This window comes from Euprymna scolopes, chromosome 22, assembly GCF_053919585.1.
Source record: "Euprymna scolopes isolate OS-2025 chromosome 22, ASM5391958v1, whole genome shotgun sequence".
NCBI lineage: Eukaryota > Metazoa > Mollusca > Cephalopoda > Sepiida > Sepiolidae > Euprymna > Euprymna scolopes.
Genome location: NC_136503.1, coordinates 48,073,242 through 48,093,442, shown reverse-complemented (window position 1 = coordinate 48,093,442; position 20,201 = coordinate 48,073,242). Strand labels below are relative to the sequence as shown.

The 20,201-nt window shown below is 32.8% G+C and overlaps 1 protein-coding gene and 2 pseudogenes across 30 annotated transcripts in view; 2 read left to right on the top strand and 1 right to left on the bottom strand.

The window, feature by feature from the left end:
* The window catches only part of LOC145243422 (dual specificity protein kinase CLK2-like), a 196,553-nt gene extending 194,010 nt beyond the window's left edge, over positions 1-2,543 (top strand). For 16 of the 30 annotated variants that reach the window (XM_080106300.1, XM_080106294.1, XM_080106292.1 and 13 more), the window contains one exon: positions 1,802-2,543. In XM_080106300.1, coding sequence (XP_079962426.1) covers positions 1,802-1,975 — 174 coding nt within the window. In that variant the 3' untranslated portion in view covers positions 1,976-2,543. Of the gene's footprint in view, positions 1-1,455; positions 1,544-1,801 lie in introns of all 30 variants that reach the window. The other 14 variants (XR_013862879.1, XR_013862876.1, XM_080106298.1 and 11 more) reach the window with 5 other exon arrangements.
* Positions 2,544-5,230: 2,687 nt separating this feature from the next.
* LOC145244011 (5S ribosomal RNA) lies at positions 5,231-5,348 on the top strand (annotated as a pseudogene).
* Positions 5,349-19,684: 14,336 nt separating this feature from the next.
* Positions 19,685-19,801, bottom strand: LOC145244006 (5S ribosomal RNA; annotated as a pseudogene).
* Positions 19,802-20,201: the final 400 nt, after the last annotated feature.

Sequence of the window (20,201 nt, the reverse complement as noted above, 5' to 3'; positions counted from 1 at the left end):
GAGTATGACAAAACTGTTTGGAAGTTGTCAGCTACATTGCTTGGAAAAGAGGAGCATGAGAGTTCCTCCAGTCTTCATCGCCCAACGACCATCATGCAACATGAAAAACTTCTTTATAATAATAAGGGTTTTTATATATTTAGAAACTATCTGCAGACATTTAAGTATTTTAAATATATTGTTTCTTATTCAATGGTTATAAATCACTCAGTTGTTACTTTTTATTTTTTGTCAATAATTAATTGATTATATTCAGCCAGTTCAACTATATAACTTTAGTAGCCAATCAATAATATTAAACCAGAGCACAAGTTAGTCATGCAACTGCGTACCTCCACCTGACAATGTAAAGATGGCACAAGTTTAATCTGATCCTTACTTTACCATATTGTATGAAATATTCCCAGTTATTCCATGGAAATGGTGGTAATTATATATATATATATATATATATATATAGTAAAACCCCAGGATACTAGTAACAAAATACAGTACAGTACATGTAATCAAATAATATTATAAATAACGCCGTAAGACAGGGCAAATACCATAACCAGGGGCCGGAAAAACATATTCCACATCATAACCTAAAAAAAACGTATCCCTGGGTTTTACTCTGTGTGTGTATAATATATATATATATATATATATATATATATATATATATATATATATATATATATATATATATATATATATAGTGATAGTGTAATATGATGATTTTCCAAGTTCCAAATATCATGTTTTCTCAGTTGATTATTTATTATTTTTCAAAAGGTATCCATTACAATATTGTTTTGTATTGCGACTAACAAGTCTGTAAAATTATGTTATTGCTGCATATTTAGTCACATACTCATCAGATGTTTACCTTAAAAAACTTATTAAAATACCATTTTGGACAACTTACATGGTTCATGTAACCGACACACTCTGCCATTCCTTCTTGTTTCGAAAAATAATAAAGGCATTCATTGAGCTTGGATTTTTTTCAAAATTTATATTTAAAAAAAAAAAAAGTTATTTACAAGAAAGATTTCTTTTTAATCCATTACAATTGGTATATACAAACCAAGTATGTTTCAAGTAAATGATTAGCCTATATATGTCTGATCAGGCTGAAAGTTATTAATCAGATCATCATCATCAGCATCAGATATGTACAGCAAATTTGGAAAAATCGAGTCTCTCTAATGGAGTTATCACCAAAAGTGTGTCTTTAATCTTTTCTATGATTTTAACTTTTGACTTAGAACTGGTTTAATTTAAAGATATCTAAGTTTTAAAAAAAAATAAAAAATATTGATTTGGCAATCTTAGAATGAATGTAATATTAAGGTGATTGAAGGTTCTAGCTAAGAAAATCATTAGACATATATAAGGTACAGTGACATGGATGACCATGAACCCCACCGTCTCCCTCCCCAGTGCCTAATTTATTTTTGTATTTTTCAGAAATAAATTAATTTTTCTAAGTTAGATTACATCTGATATTTTTGTGACAAATTCTGCCAAAAACATGACTACCACTTTGGCGGCAGAGGTAATAATTTCTATTATATGTATCTGCATTTCTTTAACATAAAAAAAAAAATCCAACCTGAATTTTTTTTTTTTTTTTTTTTTTTTGTTTTTTTTTTTTTAAAGAATGTTGTTTTGTTTATTTTTTGCTTTTTGGGAAAGGGAGTGGAGGATGGGGCATTTATACATTAATTGGTGTAATTAGATCCATTTCCTTCTAATTTAAATAAGATACAACTAAAGAAATTAACTTCTTCTTTTTTTTCTCCTCTCTTTTCAGCGGTACATAATGGAGCCAGACTGTGAAGACCACACCCTTTTGTTTGATCTGATTGTTGAAATGCTGCAATATGAACCTTCTGAACGAATAACACTTAAAAATGCTTTACAGCATCAATTCTTTAAAAAATACTATTCTGAGCAACGTGCTCGGTCACACAGCCTCAGTCGATGATTATGGCAGCGGCAACAACCACAAAGACACTTAAGAGCCACCATTTTTTTTTTAATTTTTTTTTTTTACAAGCATCCGTAAAATAATATTGAGCAGGCACAGGGCATTATTAATATTGATGCTGTGTAGTCACCAACTACTGCCAACTTGCTTCCTGACTTTTAAAAAAAAAAAAAAATAATAATAAAAAAAAGAAAGAAACCAACCCACTTCCTTCTCCTTCCTCCACTTGCCTATTCCATCCTTCTTTTGATGATCATGATGATAACCATATTACAAAAAGAAAAAAAAAGGGGGACAAAAAACTGTTTTGCTTGCTAACTTGTTGTTCTTTAAGATAGACCTGAACAACAACATCGTGTTGTTTGATTTTTTTTTTTTTTTTTTTTTTTAAATGAATTGAGGGAGGGAATGTAGACAATGAGGGGTGGAGAGTGGCAAAGACATTTTTTTTTTCTTTTTAGATATGTTTCTATATTTAAAAAAAAAGAAAATGCCTACATAAATATAATTGTAAATTTCTTTTATTTTTCTTTCTTTTCTGATTTAAATTTTCAACAAAAAAAGATTCCTCTTGTTTTTTTTTAATTTGTTTTTATTTATTCATTTATCTTACTTGTTTGATAATCTAAATTCTGGATCAAAAAGCAAAATGAAACGACAAAAAAAAAAAAAAACGGCCTTAATTTATAGAATAAGGGTGTTCTAAAAAAAAATTCTAAATTGAATTCTGCAGAATAATTTTAAAAAAATTTTAAAAAATGTTGAATTACCTTAATTTTTGTTATTTTAATTCACACTTTTGTGAGTGTAGATATTAGTAGTTATGAAGAACTGTTCTAGAAATATGGGTGAAAATATTTTAAAATAAGTAATGTCAAAATTAATGAACTACAATTTATAATATAACTTATTTTTATTGGAATAATTTTTCTCAGATGTTAAACTTGAAGAAAATAAGCCCTTATTACAAAATCTTTTTTTTTTATTATTATCCTCTATAGAATTAATCTGAATATCTGAATATGACCGTTCACAAATTGAAAACTAATAACTTTCAATTGGACCCTACCATATGTAAGGGAACTGTATCTTATTTTATTTGATTCGATGAGCTGCTTATTGGAATATGTCTTTTTTAGTATTTGTCAAGAATTCCACCTATATAAAAAAAAAGAAAAAATCTGTATGCCGTGATGGAAAGAAGATACCGTACATCAAAAGTTATGGAAATGAAATAACTTTATTTTTAAGTTAGTCAAATTTTGTGGCTAAACAAATAGCGATGATACTGCAACGCCATCTTAACAAACCGGCTGAAAACAAGGGAAAGAACTCCAAATTTAAACGTACAAGATTTTAGAAAGCCATTCTTAAGATAGGGACATTAGAAAAACTTAAATTTGCTTAAAAATATTTTCTATAAAAAAAATAAAACTACTTGATCAATTTGTGATTTTTGGAATGCAATACATTCTTTCCATTACAGTATGTGCATCATACAGATTTTTATTTTATTTTTTTAATATAGAGTTAAATTCTGGACAACCACCTTTTTTTTTCTTTTTTTTTTTATATCATTTCTGTTGCATGATTTCATAGTTATGGAGTCAAAAAACTGGTATTTGATTAGTGTTTGTTGGGTAAATTTGTTTATGGCATGAAACCCATAAAAATCTCAGGTTCAGAACATCACTTACGTATTTTGCAACTTGGACAAAATACACTCTTATTCCAAAATATAATTTTTATTCTAGAAGTATTTACTTAAACATAGATGCAAGAAATATTGAGTCCTAAACAGATGTCTACAGAAGGATTAGCTTTCAATCAACTTTTGCCAATTAAAACTGAGCAAAAGTTTTATTATCTGTCAACAGTATCTGCTAATTTTCATGAGTTTTTTTTTGTTTTTTTTATGCATGTCATTTGCAATCTACCAATTCTGGCTGCTATTAATTGTTACAAATAGCTTTAACTATTTTGTTGGTCAGGGTTGGGGGTATATGTCAGTCTATCAAAAAAAAAAAAAACTTGTAAAGTATGCCAAATAAACGTAATCCTTAAGTATTTCTGAGACATCAAATTAATTATATCAAAATTGTGATATAAATTAATTGTATTAAAAAATAAAATTACTAAGGTATTTTAAAATATGTTTTATATTGAGTAAAACTGGGAATCAAGACCTGACAACGAAAAAGACCAAATGATTATTTGATTCCAAAAATATTCATTTTCAAGACAACCTTGGAAATCCAGTTTTAAATATTTGGGCAAATATGTTTATTTTGACCGATATAATTTTATGTTTCCCTTGTGTGCTGTGACTAAAGTTCATTTGAGAGATTTATTGATCCTCCGCAGACGAGCAAGATGTCTTCTTTTTTTTTTTTTTTAATCACGATAGGGGTAATAAGACTGAAAAATATTTAATCCCAATGAAGCATAGTCTTGTACAATAATTTTTCCAGTGATTGGCTTCAAACTTATTGTTCAAAATCAGATGTCTGGCCCCCCCCCCCCCTAAAGAATACTCGAGCTGGAGGAAAAAGCATACTTTGAGTTAATTTTTACTTTTAGGTTTCTCTTAAATGTAAAAGTCTGGGGGGGGGCATTTTTAGTTAGTGTTAATGCATCCTAAAAATTTATACAATATAGTTGTGTGTTATAGTTAGACACACACACACATGTAAGGTTAGTGGGAGAAAATTCTAACAGTGTTTGATTATTAAGAAAAAAAAAAAAATTAGTATTCATGTGTTACAGAGGATTGGAACAACAGAAGCTGAAGAGTCTGACCTCAACAACCAACTGTAGGTCCCCATTGTTTAGATTTGAAACTGACAGTACCAATGTTGTTCTGATGCTCTATGACACTATATATATGATTTGAAAAAATAGGCAATGGCCAAAACAGTAATGTTAACAGGTTTTCATACACAAATAGCAAATCCCTACTACCTATTATTTTTACATTCAAACTAAAACCATGTATTTATTTAATGTTCTGATTTGATCTTATCAATTAAATAAAACATTGCCTAGCAAAAATGTGACCGAAGGGAGCATATTTTTGGCTGTGCTAGGAGATCCACTCTTAATCTAGGAGACATTTTTAGAATTATATAATATGCAAATTATTTAAACACTATATGCTGACACACTTTTGAAACATGATGTAAATCAAATCTATAACATGATGTCAAAGAAATAATTATTTTGTTGTGGTAATATTTGAAGATTTATTTAAAAGAATACGGCATAATCACGTTGACACACCGGTTCCCGTTAGCTCACTGAAGTTAAGCAACGTTGAGCCTTGTCAGTACTAAAATGGGTGATCATTTGGGAATTCCAGGTGTTGTATGTACTCTCTGCTTATCTCTGCATTGTTTTCAGTCGTCCTGGACTTCTTGCCACTGGACTCAAGCAGTGCAGATTCAGAAAAGATTTGGTTGGGAATTGTGCAATCCTTGCCTCACAATTTTATATGCAGCTACCCTTACAGTGGGTATCCATTGTCTTTTAAGACTGAATGGAGGCTTCCAAAACTTATAAGAAAATTTAAATAACTCTGTGTATAGAATGTTAGACTGAAGTTTTGCAGTTTTAATTTTCAGTTGTGGCATCCACTTATTTGTTGAGAATCTATGTAGTATTAATGCAATACTTTGCATTTTTAAAAGCAGATGAGATATTTCGATATTGAAGTGTACTTGTTATGTTTACAAAAATTATGAATGATGGACACACCCACAGAAAGTGTTCCTTATATTATGAATGGACTAGACCTTAGCCTAGACTGTTTATTAGTATTTAGATATTTTTGTTTTATTATTATTTAGATATTTTTGGAATGGATAAATTAAAAGAAAAACTTATTTTCTTTTTATAAATGTCAAGGGCAAATGCCGACCTCCCAATATTATTTGTATAAATAAATTGAAATATAATCTATATATTAATACCATTGTACGTACGTGTGTCACAGTTTCCAGATTATTAATTATTCGACCGGGAGATCCTATTTATTAAAATAAAGGATAGAAGGTGATAACATACTACAAACATTAAATTAGTTTATAGAGATGTTAATTTAGTGTTCACAGCATGCTACCACTCTCCCCATCAATAAATAGGATCTCCAGATCACCGAAAACGCAATATAAAAATAAATAAACCATAAATGATATCGCTTTTGGGCCATACGTGAAACTAAAATATACCTTCTTGGTCTTTCTGAAGATGGTATAATGATATTGTGGGGTCTACGTTCATACCAGGCATCCATACAATGGAAATATTGGAGATAAATCGTAATAACCAGATATATTCTGACACCACATTAACCAGATTACTTAAATAAATACTTTTCAGTTTTAACAAAAGGGTTACAATAATATCACCGTTTCCATTCATGCTGAACATCCACAGAATGCCCAGCATCAATATATTACACATGAAAGATGCTGCTGTGAAATTTCCACAGGTCCCGCTTGTTGATATGAATAAATTAAAAGTATAATTGGTATGAATAAATTAAAAGTAGAAATGTTAAATGTGAATGCAGACTGCACAATATTATTAGCATGAATAAATTAAAAGTATTTTTTTTTTTTTTTTTTAACTATTGACTTGCTATGTATATTTAGAATTTTTTTTTTTTTTTTTACCTTCATTTAAAAATGCTTGTCACAAAAAAACATTTTTATGGCTCATTAGCCTTTTGGCTAAGATCAAGGTGGAGTATCTGTTCTCTGCAACATCAGTGTCATTTTTTGACGCTGGATTTTTTTTTTTTTTTTTTTTTAATATGAACATACAAACAAACAGTGCCGCTTATATTATAAGTGGATTGTATCACTTTGCTGTGGATGCAAATTCTACGGTTTCTAGAGTTTGTGCACTTGTTGATCTTCCAACTTAAAATGAAAAAAAGAGTCAGTAACGGTATTGACTGCTCGTTTAGTTTTTGTCTTCATTGAAGATTTTATATATGAACAAAAACTTGCATTAAAAGGCTGGCGTTCGCTTGGGTACGTGCTATTTCTATCAAAAGAGCTCCACTTACCCGAGTTTTCAAATAAATGTCCCCCCATCAAACTTTAGCACTATCACAGGTGAATAAGGCAACTATTCACTCTTCACGTGCATATAACCCGTTCCTCAATTACACATACCGGTAAAAAAAAAAAAAAAGTGGTTTTCCCCGTGTGGTTACACCTTTACATGCTGGCAATGGTTAAAATTTTGTAGAAAGGACTTCTTTCTATATATATACACCTGTTTTTTTTGTGTGCCCTCTTTGAATAATGAATGATTCAAGATTTCCCATACAATTTTTTTATTGTTTCTTTATACGAATTGTCTACAATTAAACAAACTAATTACCTGGTATATTTAAATCTTTACTTTTCCCTATACAAGAAAGAATGAGTCTTAATATAATATATATGTATTAAAAAAAAATGGCTTTTGTACGATGAAAGCTTTTCTCTCCTATATACTTAACTTTAGCACAAGCTCAGTTTTTAGTGTGGAGAATTCAGAGCACCCTACCCCAAAGAGGCACTCAACTGAAAACAAAATCGAAGGCTTTTTTCTGTTTTGTTTTTTTTACACATTTTTCTAGTTTTTATTATTTGCTTTGATTAAAAAAAAAATATATATTTATTCTTTTTTTTTTTTTTAATGGTTACAAAAAAAAAAAAAAAAAACTGCAACAATGTTTGATCTATAAAGATGGTAATATTTATGAGTTGAAGATGGACACATATGACTTAATCTTATGAAATTCAGTTCATTTAAACCAATAATTACAGCAACAACAACAAAAAAGTTAAGATTTTAAAACAACAACAAAAAAAGAAAAACAATTGACAGTGCTGTGTATGCAGAATGTATAAAGACTATATTTAAAAGAAGAAAAGAAAAAAACTATTGTAGGAAAGAATGAAAGGGTGTTGAATGTAAATTGGAAAAATATCTTTTTTATTTTCTATTATTCGAACTCTTTAATCTTTGGAATAAAAATATGTTTAACTCTTTTATTTCTCTCATTTTGCAGGAAGTGCAAAATCTTACCATTCTTTTGTATTTGCATTTTTCTCTTTTTGCAATTGTCCAACAGATATTTTGATTATCCTCATCCAATTTTCAAAATAATCTTTGACCATCACAATCCATCTTTTTATGTCATGTCTTCTAATATGTTACTAGCAGGTTGCCTGGTGTTGCCCAGTCGTGAAATATTCTTAAATATTATATTTTAATTCATGCAAATTCTATGTTTATTATTCTAGAGACAATTAGCAATCAATTATATTGTACCTAATATATACTTGTGATTTTAAAAGTAAAAAAAACAAAACTTGTGCCATCAACTAGAATCGAAATCAAAACAGTTTTCCAGCCTTATCCATAAGTGTATGAGCTAAATCCATATGTATACAAAAACCACAAAAAATAACATTGTTTAACCTATTACTTTTAATTAGCGCATGCGCCCAAAAACAAAAAAAAACAAAAAATGGATATAGTCGACTTACGCCAGGCCATGGACAATGTTTTTTTGTTTTGTTTTTTTTTGGACCCCTGGAAAAATTATATATTACAATAGAAAAATGCGAGCATGAAAAGTAATATGGTAAAGCTTAAACATGGAAAAGTAAAGGACAAGATATTCTAGTAAAAAATATAAATTTATAACTTAAAATATTGCAGCATTAAGAATTTTTTTTTTTTATTCAAATTATAACATTTTATAATCAATTCTTAATGCTGCAATATTTTAAGTTATAAATTTATATTTTTATAATATCTTGTCTTTTACTTTTCCATGTTTTAGCTGAACCATATTACTTTTCATGCTCGCATTTTTCTATTGTAATATAATATGTAACTTTGATCTTGAATCTATACATAGCAAAGAACAAAGCAGTTCACACAAACAGTTACATTGCACTTTTGCCAATAAGTTAGTTGCTTACTATTGCATATATCATTTATACAGGGTGCGGCAGAAATATCTCCCACATTTTGACATGCGATCTTCCCAGTCGCACTCGTGTAGTTTCTGAGCATCATTAATTTGTATGGATGGAACTGCTTATCAGTGTGTAGAATTCTGACTGTTCGATCAAATACAAGGCCAACAGAAAGTCTCAAAGCTCAAATGCTGTCTGGTGTTAGAGTGCTTTGAGGCGATCGCTTAGAACTATTTATATACCCGCTAGATAATAATCTCTACGATTTGGGAACACGGGTCGCCTCTACATTTATTTACGTTGACTTTTATGAGATTCGCGCTATTTCGCTCTGTTGCCTGTTTGTTTTGCTTTTTAGCATGAATAAAGTGAAACTTAAATTCAAACCGTGCGTTCTTGGCATCGCGCCGGGAAACGTCCAGAAGCAATCAGCTTTAATCAATGTGGGGACAAACTCCTCTTATATCAGACAATTGCTATTCAATCTGGACAATGGGGAGCTGGGTTTCCCCCCTCCCCAACATCTGTTGGGGAAAAAAAACAGTCAAAGTTGGGTAACAAACCCAAACGCTGCCTCGCAGCAAAATTTAACTGCGTGACTTCTATTTGACCTCATTAATTAGGTCAAATAGAAACAGCAGAGTTAACTTCTTTGCGGCCACCTGTTTATAATAAATTCAAACGTGTTTTCGTTGTATGTCGCGGTGGCCCAGTGGTTAACGTCGCACTTTTTTTTTTCTTTTTTTTTTTTCACACTTTAATTTCCAACTTTGCCTCAAGGGTTCGGTTTCGATCCTACCAAAACTTTTGTTTTTTATTAAATGTTTTGCAAGTCATTGCATCGGTTGGATTGACTTTGCCTAATTTTAACGTTCCAAACTTCTGGTCGTGTCATGGAGTAGCGGTAAGACGTCAGATTTTCTTTCACTTTCTTTTCCGCCTTCGCGTCACGGGTTTGAGCCTGCCTGCCTAATACAATTGCTCGACACACACCTCCAAACACCTGGGCAACGCCGGGCACCCAGGCTAATATATTATTAATTTTAAAAAGAAATTATTTGGTGTCCTACTTATAAACTGACAGACTGTTTTCAGTTGGAAGAGATGTTTGTTTCAGATTTCAATTCTATTGTTTGTTAGAGAAAAAAACCCTAAAAAATAAATCATTGTTACTTTTTCCTCTTTTTTTTTTTTTTTTTTTTTTTTTTTCATGGTAGTTACTACTTATCAAGGCCTGAAAGCCACTGGAGTATAAGGGTTAATGAGTACAGTTGTCACTAGAACACCGCCTACTGATCGTATATGGTGAAAATTAGATATTTTATTATTGGGCAGGGGTGGGGGTGCTTAACAAGAACGTGTTTACATTGGACTTAAAGACTACCAAAGCAGACCAGTGGAACAGTTCCACTGGCATGCAGATAGAGAGTGGGGTGGGGGGTGGGGGGATGTCGATAATTGTTGTAGCTAGACGAGTGTTTTTTGTGAAGGTTTGGCAAAGAACAACCATAAATTGAATTACAGATGAGCACTTACCATGAAAATAACGATAGCGCAGAGATGAGCTCGCAACGTCTCTTCTATGGGGAAAAAGGTTGCCGAGAAGGAAAAAGGGCATTACCTACTAGGTTACGAAGCTGGTTTCGAACTTTATCAAGGCAAGCAGCTCCGGCTCAGATATGGTAGCAACAGTACTCCATTTTAGAGTGTATTAAGCTCTTATACAGGTAGAGGATTGTGTCTGGCATTAGCTACCTTCTGGAGCGGTAAAATGATGCAACTATTTTTCCGACAACCTTGCCAACAGATTTGATGTGAGTCTTCCATTTTAGGTCAGGAGTAAAGGTCAGATCCAGAAGTTTGCCAAAACAGGGAGCCTCTTTTAGATGAGTGTCATTTATATCAACTGGGGCCAAGTATTTGTTTTAAACTTGAGTTGCAATTTTATTTAGAAGGGAATATGCTTTTTTACAGGACTGACAGAGACCACATGATTGACGCTATGGTCAGTGTCGAAATTAAGCATTGAAATTGGACATAAATAAGGAGTGAATAATAATGATCTCTACAATGACTGCACACAAACGCAAATTCACACTAATATCTAATTGTAGCATGAGGGGAGAGTGTATTGATCCTCAGGTCATCTATTAGAGAAGCAGCTGTTCATCAACATGTAGTGGATGGCGACATCTAGTTGGAAAGATTGACGTAGTTTTGATGTAGCAGTCAAAGATAGTCTTTCTTTCTTTCTTTGTAGTTGCTAGATTGCAACCAAGAAATTCATAAATGATTTATTTACTAAAGAACTAGGAAAATACTCCTTCCAAGATGTGTAAAATTAATTCCTCCAACAGAGCAGTTTTGCACCACTTCGGCTTTATTAACTGGGTTGGAATCTACCAGCCAGCAGAAATTATCACTTTCTACACTGATGATTGCATAAGCATAAAATACTAGCGTATGTAGTATAAAATTGTTGATATTTATTTAACACGCATATGCACATGTATATATTACACTTAATAAAAATTCACTGCTTAGAAGAATAATGAAAATTAAATTCAAAACGTGACGATTAAATAGATCAATCACGTGCATTATTTTTGTGTTTTTAAATAAATATTTAAAGATTTTTAATTTTCGTTTTATATATCGGGAAGGTTTGGACAATACTTTTTTTTATTTTTTTATTTATTTTTTTTTTTTATCTTGCCATGATGGTGTTGGCGCACTCTAGTTGTTGGATATGTAGATTATATCGGCCAATTTGTGTTTTGAATTTCGTTGTGCTTCTAAACAATGGTTTTCTATTAATTTTAACACCTGCACATGATCGAGCGCAAACGCACTGAACTGGACGATACAATCCCTATCTTCAACAACTAGAGACTGTTCTAACACCATCATGGCAAGTTAGAAAAAAAAGAAAAAGTATTGTCTAATAAAGGCTTCTGTATAAGCTAAAATTTAGGAATTTTAATAAATATTTATTTAAGAAATAAAAATAATGCATGTGTCCGATCTTTTAATCGTCATGTTTTGAATTTGTATGTGTGTGTGTGTGTATATATATATATATATATATATATATACTAGCAGTTCAGCCCGGCTTTGCTCGGATCCTATGTACTGTTCATAACTTTGTGCATATGTATGTATATATATATATATATATATATATATTTAAAAGTTTGACTAATGTCCAGGTAACCTACACCTAAAATTTCAAGTGTTTAGACCCACCAAAATTGGTGGAGGAGTTTGGTACAGTCTGCAAAGGTCAACTCTTTGACCTCTTGGCTACCAAATTTTCGCCTAAGAACTGATTAAAAAGCTTGATGCATGTCTGAATACCCTTTATGTAAAATTTCAAATGTTTAGACCCAAAATTGCCTGAATAATTTGATAGAGACTGCAAAGGTCAAATCTTTTGAACTTTGACCTCTTGGCAGCCAAATTTTCGGCTAAAAAACAAATCTCAATACCCTTTATGCCAAATCTCGAGTCTGTAGACTGAAAATTGACAGAGTAGTTTGGTAGGGAAATGTACACACACAGACAATTTCACTTTTATAGATATGTAGACTGAAGATGTAAAAGTTAACATTTACAATCACGGATCTCGGCATTTTTTTTTTTTTTTTTCTGATGAAAAGCAAACACAGTTTTCTGACAATTTAGTTTAATTAATGACTTAATAACCAAAGAATATTCTTACTGTATACAGTACTAATAGATTTTAATTTCATAATTACATTTTAAAGCAAATTTTGAATATTTTGAGAAGAAAACAATGTTTGACTTTAAATAAAAAAAAAAGAACACTTCCAAGCAACCGCTCATTTTATAAAATTCAGTTTTAAGAGCGGGGTGCAAGGGTATATTCAGAATTAATTTGGTAAATAAGTGAAATTAATTGAAATATATTTTTAGTAAATTTAACCCTAACTTCCTCAGGAGTCACCATTTTCCAGCACCGTTTTTTTGTTTGTTTTGTTTTTGTTTTGTTTTTTAATCTCGGCACCAAAATCAACAGTCTAGACCATTTTTATAATGACCTTTCCTTGTTCACTGTGGTATGATGCTGGTCTTGTGCAGTTCTGGGAGATCCACCCTCTCAGGTTATACCATTTCTTTTTGAGAAGGGGTTAGTGTATTGCTAATTACCTGAGGCGCTCCAACTGGGATGCCCAGATATTTTTTGTGGGCCAGAGTGCTCTTCCTCGGGAGCGGGGGGGTTTCAATCAACTTTTCAACTCTTGTGTCTAATCTACCTGTCGTGGGAGGGGGATAACTACAATCAGCCTTAAACCTTTATTAACATCTTTATACTAAATAAAGTTGGCAGAAGCTCTTACAAACATCATGTATAAAATTCAAAATTTTAAATAAACATAAACTGTTGTAAAAAGTTTTATTTAGTGAAAAAAAAAAATCAAATTATTTTTTGGGGGGAGGGGGTATTTTTCTCATTAAATAAAATGTTTGCACAGTTTATCTGTTTATTTAAAATCTATAATTTTTATACCTTTTTTTTTTTTTTTTTTTTTTTTTTTTATTATTGGTCTCCCGACAAAAGGAGGGTGAGCCTGTAAATTCTCCCTTGTCCGTTCATCTGTCCACACTTTTCTCAATAACTATGCCTTGGAATTTTTGGAAATTTTGCACAAACATTAAACATGATATGAGTAAAAAAAGTAACAACGGATTTTCCAGGAAAACTCCGGGTGCCTTTCAGGTTAAAATGGCTAAAATTGACACTTTTGTGCTTATTAAAAAAAAACATTTGATGCTTTGGATTTTTATAAAACTTTCTGAAAAGTTGTAACTAATTGATTTCTATATAATTTTGTTTGTCTATACTTCGCAATAATCTTGGGTGTGCCCCAGGGGCTTTTTTAGGGCTAATATTTTATTATTCCATTTTTGGGACTATTTTACCATATTTGTTCTAAAATTTTCTGTGTATGTCTATTTAGCAGTTTAGCATGGTGCTGAACTCAAATTTAAATATGTTAAGGCCTTGGGGATTTTGGGGGCTAAATGGGGGGGGGCAAATGCTGAAATTAGTCATTTTTTTTTATGCCTCGTTCACTGTGCACTCACAGGGGACCATGCATGCTTCACTTGTTTCTATAATTTCCAAGTTATAAATAATATAATAAACGTATTTCATTTTCATGGATATTGAGCCCAAATACAGTCTCATAGCTATGTTGTGTCATGTTAATCAAAATGAAATAAATTTATACAAGTATCCTGGGTCATGAAGCTCCAGAATATATATTGTTATAGTGGGGGGGGGGTCATTGTATTAAAAATATAGTTGTCAGTCACAAATATACCTTCTCTGCACCGTGATCATAAAATATCCATATACCCCGAGTAATGTAGTTTCAAAATATATATATATATAATATTTAAAAATAAATATTGATATTTTTTATACCTACAATCATCAGTACAGGAAATGATAATTACTGCTCGTCAGGAGATTTGAACCCAATCAACAAAGCCACCCTTGGCTTTACGGACTAGCACCTTTCCCCTTGGCCACCAGTAATTAACATTTAAATGAAAGAGAATTAAGTACTTATGAAACCATGTCATAATCAGCTGTCAGATAGAGTATTCAACAACAGGAAGTTGGAATGATGCATATTTGCTAGTTGACCGGTTTTTCTCAATTCGCTAAATAAGGCTCAACTTCAATTTCCTAAATCAGCTTTATAACAATAATGTTTTTAAATAAATATTAATTTTTTTTTATACCTACATACTGATGTGTTGAGGGTAGAGAGTCTATCTCTCAAATCCTAGGACTTTGTGAATATACAGGCAAACAAAAACTACAACTTATATATATATAATCTATATATCTGTAAAAGTGAGAATGTGTGTGTGAGAACCATTCTCAACCTATACACTCAACGAATTTTTGATCTACATACTTGAAATTTGGTATAGAGGGTATTCGGACATGTGGAAAACTTTAATCAATTTTCATCTGGAGAAAAGGGTTGTTAAGGGGTCAAAATTGAAAAATTAGTACTTGGGAGTCATCAGATTTTTATCTGTTTGACTAATGCGCATGCGTGAATCATTCACATTACTTATGTTAAGAATAAGTAGGTTTAAAAACACTTTTTAAAGATCGTATCAAGCTGGCCTAATGGTTATCGTACTTGACTCCTTGTCTAGATTTTAGTTTCAATCTCAGCTCGTGTTTTTTTTTTTTTACTTACAACAAGTGAACTGTTTAGAAAAAAAACGTAATACTCGCATGCACATGTCTCAGTTTCTTTCGGTCTTTTTTTTTACTTCATTTTTCTGGGTTTTTTTTTTGTTTTTTTTACTTCATTTTTTAAAAGAAATTGAACATTACGTTTAATACCGGGCAACGCCGGGTACATCTGCTAGTCTCTATATAGAGTATCTCTATATAGTGTATATGAGTATCTCTTTCTCTTTCTATATATATACATAGAAAGAGAGATATAATCCTGTTTATACTCTAACTGATGAAGTTAAAGCTGTGCTTTCTGATAGCTGCTGCATAATGATCTCCTGATAATGGTATGTTTAGCGCTTACCCCTAAACGCTATCTGATATTTTGCTGTGACATTATTCAGCTGGTTTGTTAATCATTACGAGGGTCGGTCGAAGAGAAAGGTAGACGTATCAGTTCCAGTAAGCCTTCTCCCACAGCAGTAAGCCGATTGCATCAAAGGGAAAAGGTCGGACTCGTTACTTGAAGCATCTTCTCGATGAAAGAGAAGCTGGTTGCAGGAGGTTCTGTGTGTGTGTGTGTGTGTGTCGGGGGGGGGGCCTGTGCATATTTTATCTGCCATCAGTATGTAACAACTCAACAGACCCACCTTAAATTTGGCCACGTGCTCTATTTGTTCTCGTGGGAATGCTAGAGAATGCTCTCTTTCTCCTTTAATCAAAAAAATAATATTACATTGATTAACGTCAGAGAAACGGAGGCAACTCTTGCTCTTATGTGTAAAATAAATGCTTAACTTGAGCCATCAACTCCCCCCCCCTCCCCGACAAAAGGAGAGTGGACTTGTAAATTCACCCTCCTCTCTTCGTTTGTCCACACTTTTCTCAATAACTACGCCTTGGAATTTTTGGAAATTTTGCACAAGCATTAAACATGATATGAGTAAAAAAAAAACTAACAGAACGGATTTTCCAGAAAAACTCCGGTTGCCCCTCTAATGGTGCCTTTTAAGGTTAATATAGCTAAAATTTACACATTTGTGCTTATTAAAAAAAAATTGATGCCTTGGATTTTTATAAAACTTTCTGAAAAGTTGTAACTAACTAATTTCTATATAATTTTGTTTGTCTATACTTCGCGATAATTCTTGGGTGCGCCCCAAAGGCTCTTAGAGCTAATCAAAATGCCCCATTTTTAGGACTATTTTACCATATTTGTCCAAAATTTTCTGTGTATGTCTACTTAGTAGTTTTGCATGATGCTGAACTCAAATTTAAATATGTTCAGGCCTTGGGGACTTTTGGGGCTGAATGAGGAGGGGTGGGGGCAAATGATGGACTTAGTCATTTCTTTTTATGCATGGTGCAGAACTCAAATTTACATATGTTAAGGTCTAAAACTGCACCGTTTGTTCATTTTCACCAGGATTTGATGTCCCCTGGGGACTTTTGGGGCTAAAAGGTGGGTGGGCGGGGTGCTGAACATTCTTTTTAATGCCTCGTTCACTGTGCACTCACGGGGGACTATGCATGCTTCATTTGTTTTTTCAATAAATCTCTTTCACATAAGCATATCTATCAAGGTTATCATGTAATAATATACCAATATTATATTTCTGTTAGTCTGTCAGCCCGTTTCACTTTTTCTCAGAAAATACTGGACTGATATGGCTGAAACACTGTCTGGACCTTTTCTGTGCAACAACCTAAGTATTATGTTATGCGCTCAATGCACAGTAAGGGATTGATAGGGATTAGTATTTAATGCAAAGATGGGCACAAATTGAACCATATTCAATCATCCATTTGCCACAAAGCATTCATTCTAAGTGAACGGCTATAAATTTTTTTCCCCCTTTTTAATGGGCTAACAAGTCTAGTTTAACCATAATCTTATTGGCTAGTGATTTACTCTATTTTTATTAATTTTAATGGAAGCGTCAGTCTTATGTGATATCTCATGAATATATTCAAAGTATCTTTTAAACTTCTTAGCGTTCAAGTCATTGAGTCTGCAGACAACAGTAACAACAAACTGTGAATTTCATAGATATTAAAAATCATTAACAGGATTTTAAAGTGGATTGACCTAATTTATCAATTAGGGGTATTTTCTCAGCTCATTTGACGGCTTAACAACAATTTCTTAAATTATTATTTACAAGGGAGTCACCACTTATTAAGGCCTGAAGACCACTCGAGGATAAGGGTTAATGAGTGTACGGTTATCACTGGAACAATAGCGCAGTGATCGTTAGTGGTGAAAATTGGGTAGAATTTTATTATTTAAGGGGACTGTTCAACAAGAACTTGTTTAGATTGAACTTGAAGTCAACCATGTTGTAGTCAGCTGGGAAGTAGACCAGCAGAACAGAGTTCCACAGGCGAGCAGTCCTAGGAAAGAAGCTTTTTTCATTAAATTTTTTAGATTCAGACACAGAGAGTGGGAGAAATTGTCGACAGCGGTTGTAGGTAGATGGGTGATTTTGTAAAAATCTTTTCTGCTTCCTGTTTTCTGTCTGCCTCTTGACCTGCATCTCATATTGTACCAGTTAAGCTCGTGTGATCATTTTGAGGAATGGCAGTGACAGATTAAAGCTGAATACAAGGTCCTTCCAACAAAAACCAAGTTGTCTTGTTAATGAAGAAATCACTGCTAGGGAATATTAATTCATGTCTAATACCTAAAGGTTTCACAAAAATCGAAGGCATCTGAATTTTCATGACGGCTTCCACTCCCTCTCTTTACTTTCTTTACTTGAAACTAAATAAATCTAAATATAGCCCATACTATCCACCCTTTCGTCCAGCAGCTCTGCTCCAAAATTCATAATAATCAGTTAATTAGTTTGTAGGGAGGACCATAGATTGAAGCTCAGATGAGCACGTCATGAAAATAACAATAGAGCGAAGACAGACTCATGACATCTCTTCTGGTGGAAAAAGGCTGCAGGGGGGAGAAAAAGGTATAGGTCTTGAAGCCGGCTTTAAACTTAAACAAGTTATATCTATTGCAATATATACTAAAAACGACACTGTCCCAGTGACTCTCCTCTGCCTAAACACATAAGTTAATAAAGTCTTAACAAGAACATGTTTATCTCCTGAATTGAATATTCTGTGAAACTATTAAACCAGTTACACTCAGCAACAACAGCCAAGTGGTTAACAACATGGACCGACAACTTGAGTGTGCCCACAATTTTTTTTTTTTTTTTTTTTTTTTTTTTTTTTTAAATAGGAATCACCATTTATCAAAGCCCGGAGGCCATTCGAAGATAAGGATCATTGAGTGTAGTAGTCAATGGGATAATATCGTAGTAATCGTTAATATTGGAAATTTGGTAAATTGGATTACTTAAGGGGACGGTTCATCAAGAATTTGTTTACGTTGGACTTGAAGACTACCAAATTGTAGTCAGCTGGAAAACAGGCAAACGGAAGAGAGTTCCACATGCATGCAGTTCTAAGAAAGAATCTTTGTTCATAGGATCTACACTTGGGCTTAGGCACAGATAAAGAGTGGGAGAAATTATTGACAGTGGTTTCAGCTAGACGAGTGTTTGTTGTGAAAGTTTGGTGAGGGGAGACCATAGATTGGAACTCGGTCGTGCACTTACCATTGTATCCAATTCATGCCACAGAAACACTTTTACTTAGGGATGTTGGCAACCTTCCAATGGTCCTTCTCGTAAGTACCCAATGTCTTCCTAGAAAGAATTCTAATTAGAAAGATATCGGGGGAAACGAATGCCAACAATAGAATCATCTGGTTCATATGAAATGAATGAATGATGCTCAACAACAACAGCAGCAGCAACAAACTGTGCTTTTTAGAAGCAACTTTTCAACTTTCTACCAACTGCATAAATGCGATCAAACTGTCCTTTTCAGGGCAACTTATTCAAGAAGCAACAATGTAATTAAAATTTCACTCTTTTCTGCTTCCTGTTTTCTGTCTGCCTCTTGACCTCCTGCATCTCATATTGTACCAGTTAAGCTCGTGTGATCATTTTGAGGAATGACAGTGACAGATTGAAGCTGAATACAAGGTCCTTCCAACAAAAACCAAGTTGCCTTCTTGTTAATGAAGAAATCACTGCTAGGGAATATTAATTCATGTCTAATACCTAAAAATTTCCCCAAAATCGAAGGCATCTGAATTTTCATGACGGCTTCCACTTCCTCTCTTTACTTTCTTTACTTGAAACTAAATATATCTAAATATAGCCCATAGTATCTACCCTTGCGTCTAGCAGTTCTGCTCCAAAATTCATAATAATTAGTTAATTAGTTTAGGAGTGAATCCTGTAAATGCAAATATGGTAGCTTCCTTCAGTCTTCAAAGACTATGGGTACCCACTGTTAGGGTGCCTACGCATTGAATTATTGTAGCGATAATTTTACAATTTCCAACCACACCTCTGCTGAGTTAGTGGTAAGTGGAGGTCCAGGACGACTGGGAACAATGCCGAGATTAGCGTAGAGCACATACAGCGCCTAGAATTCCCAAATGGTCACCCATCTGGTACTAAGCAGGCTCAACGTTGCTTAACTTCGGTGATCTGATGAGAACCAGTGTGTCAACGGGATTATGTCATATATATGCAAATATATATACACATACCTGACTTTATATAGATAGATATATTCCGTGTTGTGATTTTTGATCGATTAATTAGTTTAGGATTGAATCCTGTGCATATAAATATATAAACGTATACACATTCCCAACTTTATATAAATCGAGATATGCAAAGTTTATCTGCCTGTCTATTAAAGTTGGCATCTTCTACGTTCTTTCTTAAGGCCGCAACCCAAGCCTGGAATTCTAAACACTTTTGCATAAATACCGGTATTCTTGGCCCACTTGAACTGACAATGCTAATACTATTCATGGCTAAGTAAAATAACATACGCACAGCTAAATATGCCGATGGGAATCCGAATAAACAGAAGAAATGAAGAAGACAAAAAACAACTTTCAGTTTGATTTTCTCTTTGC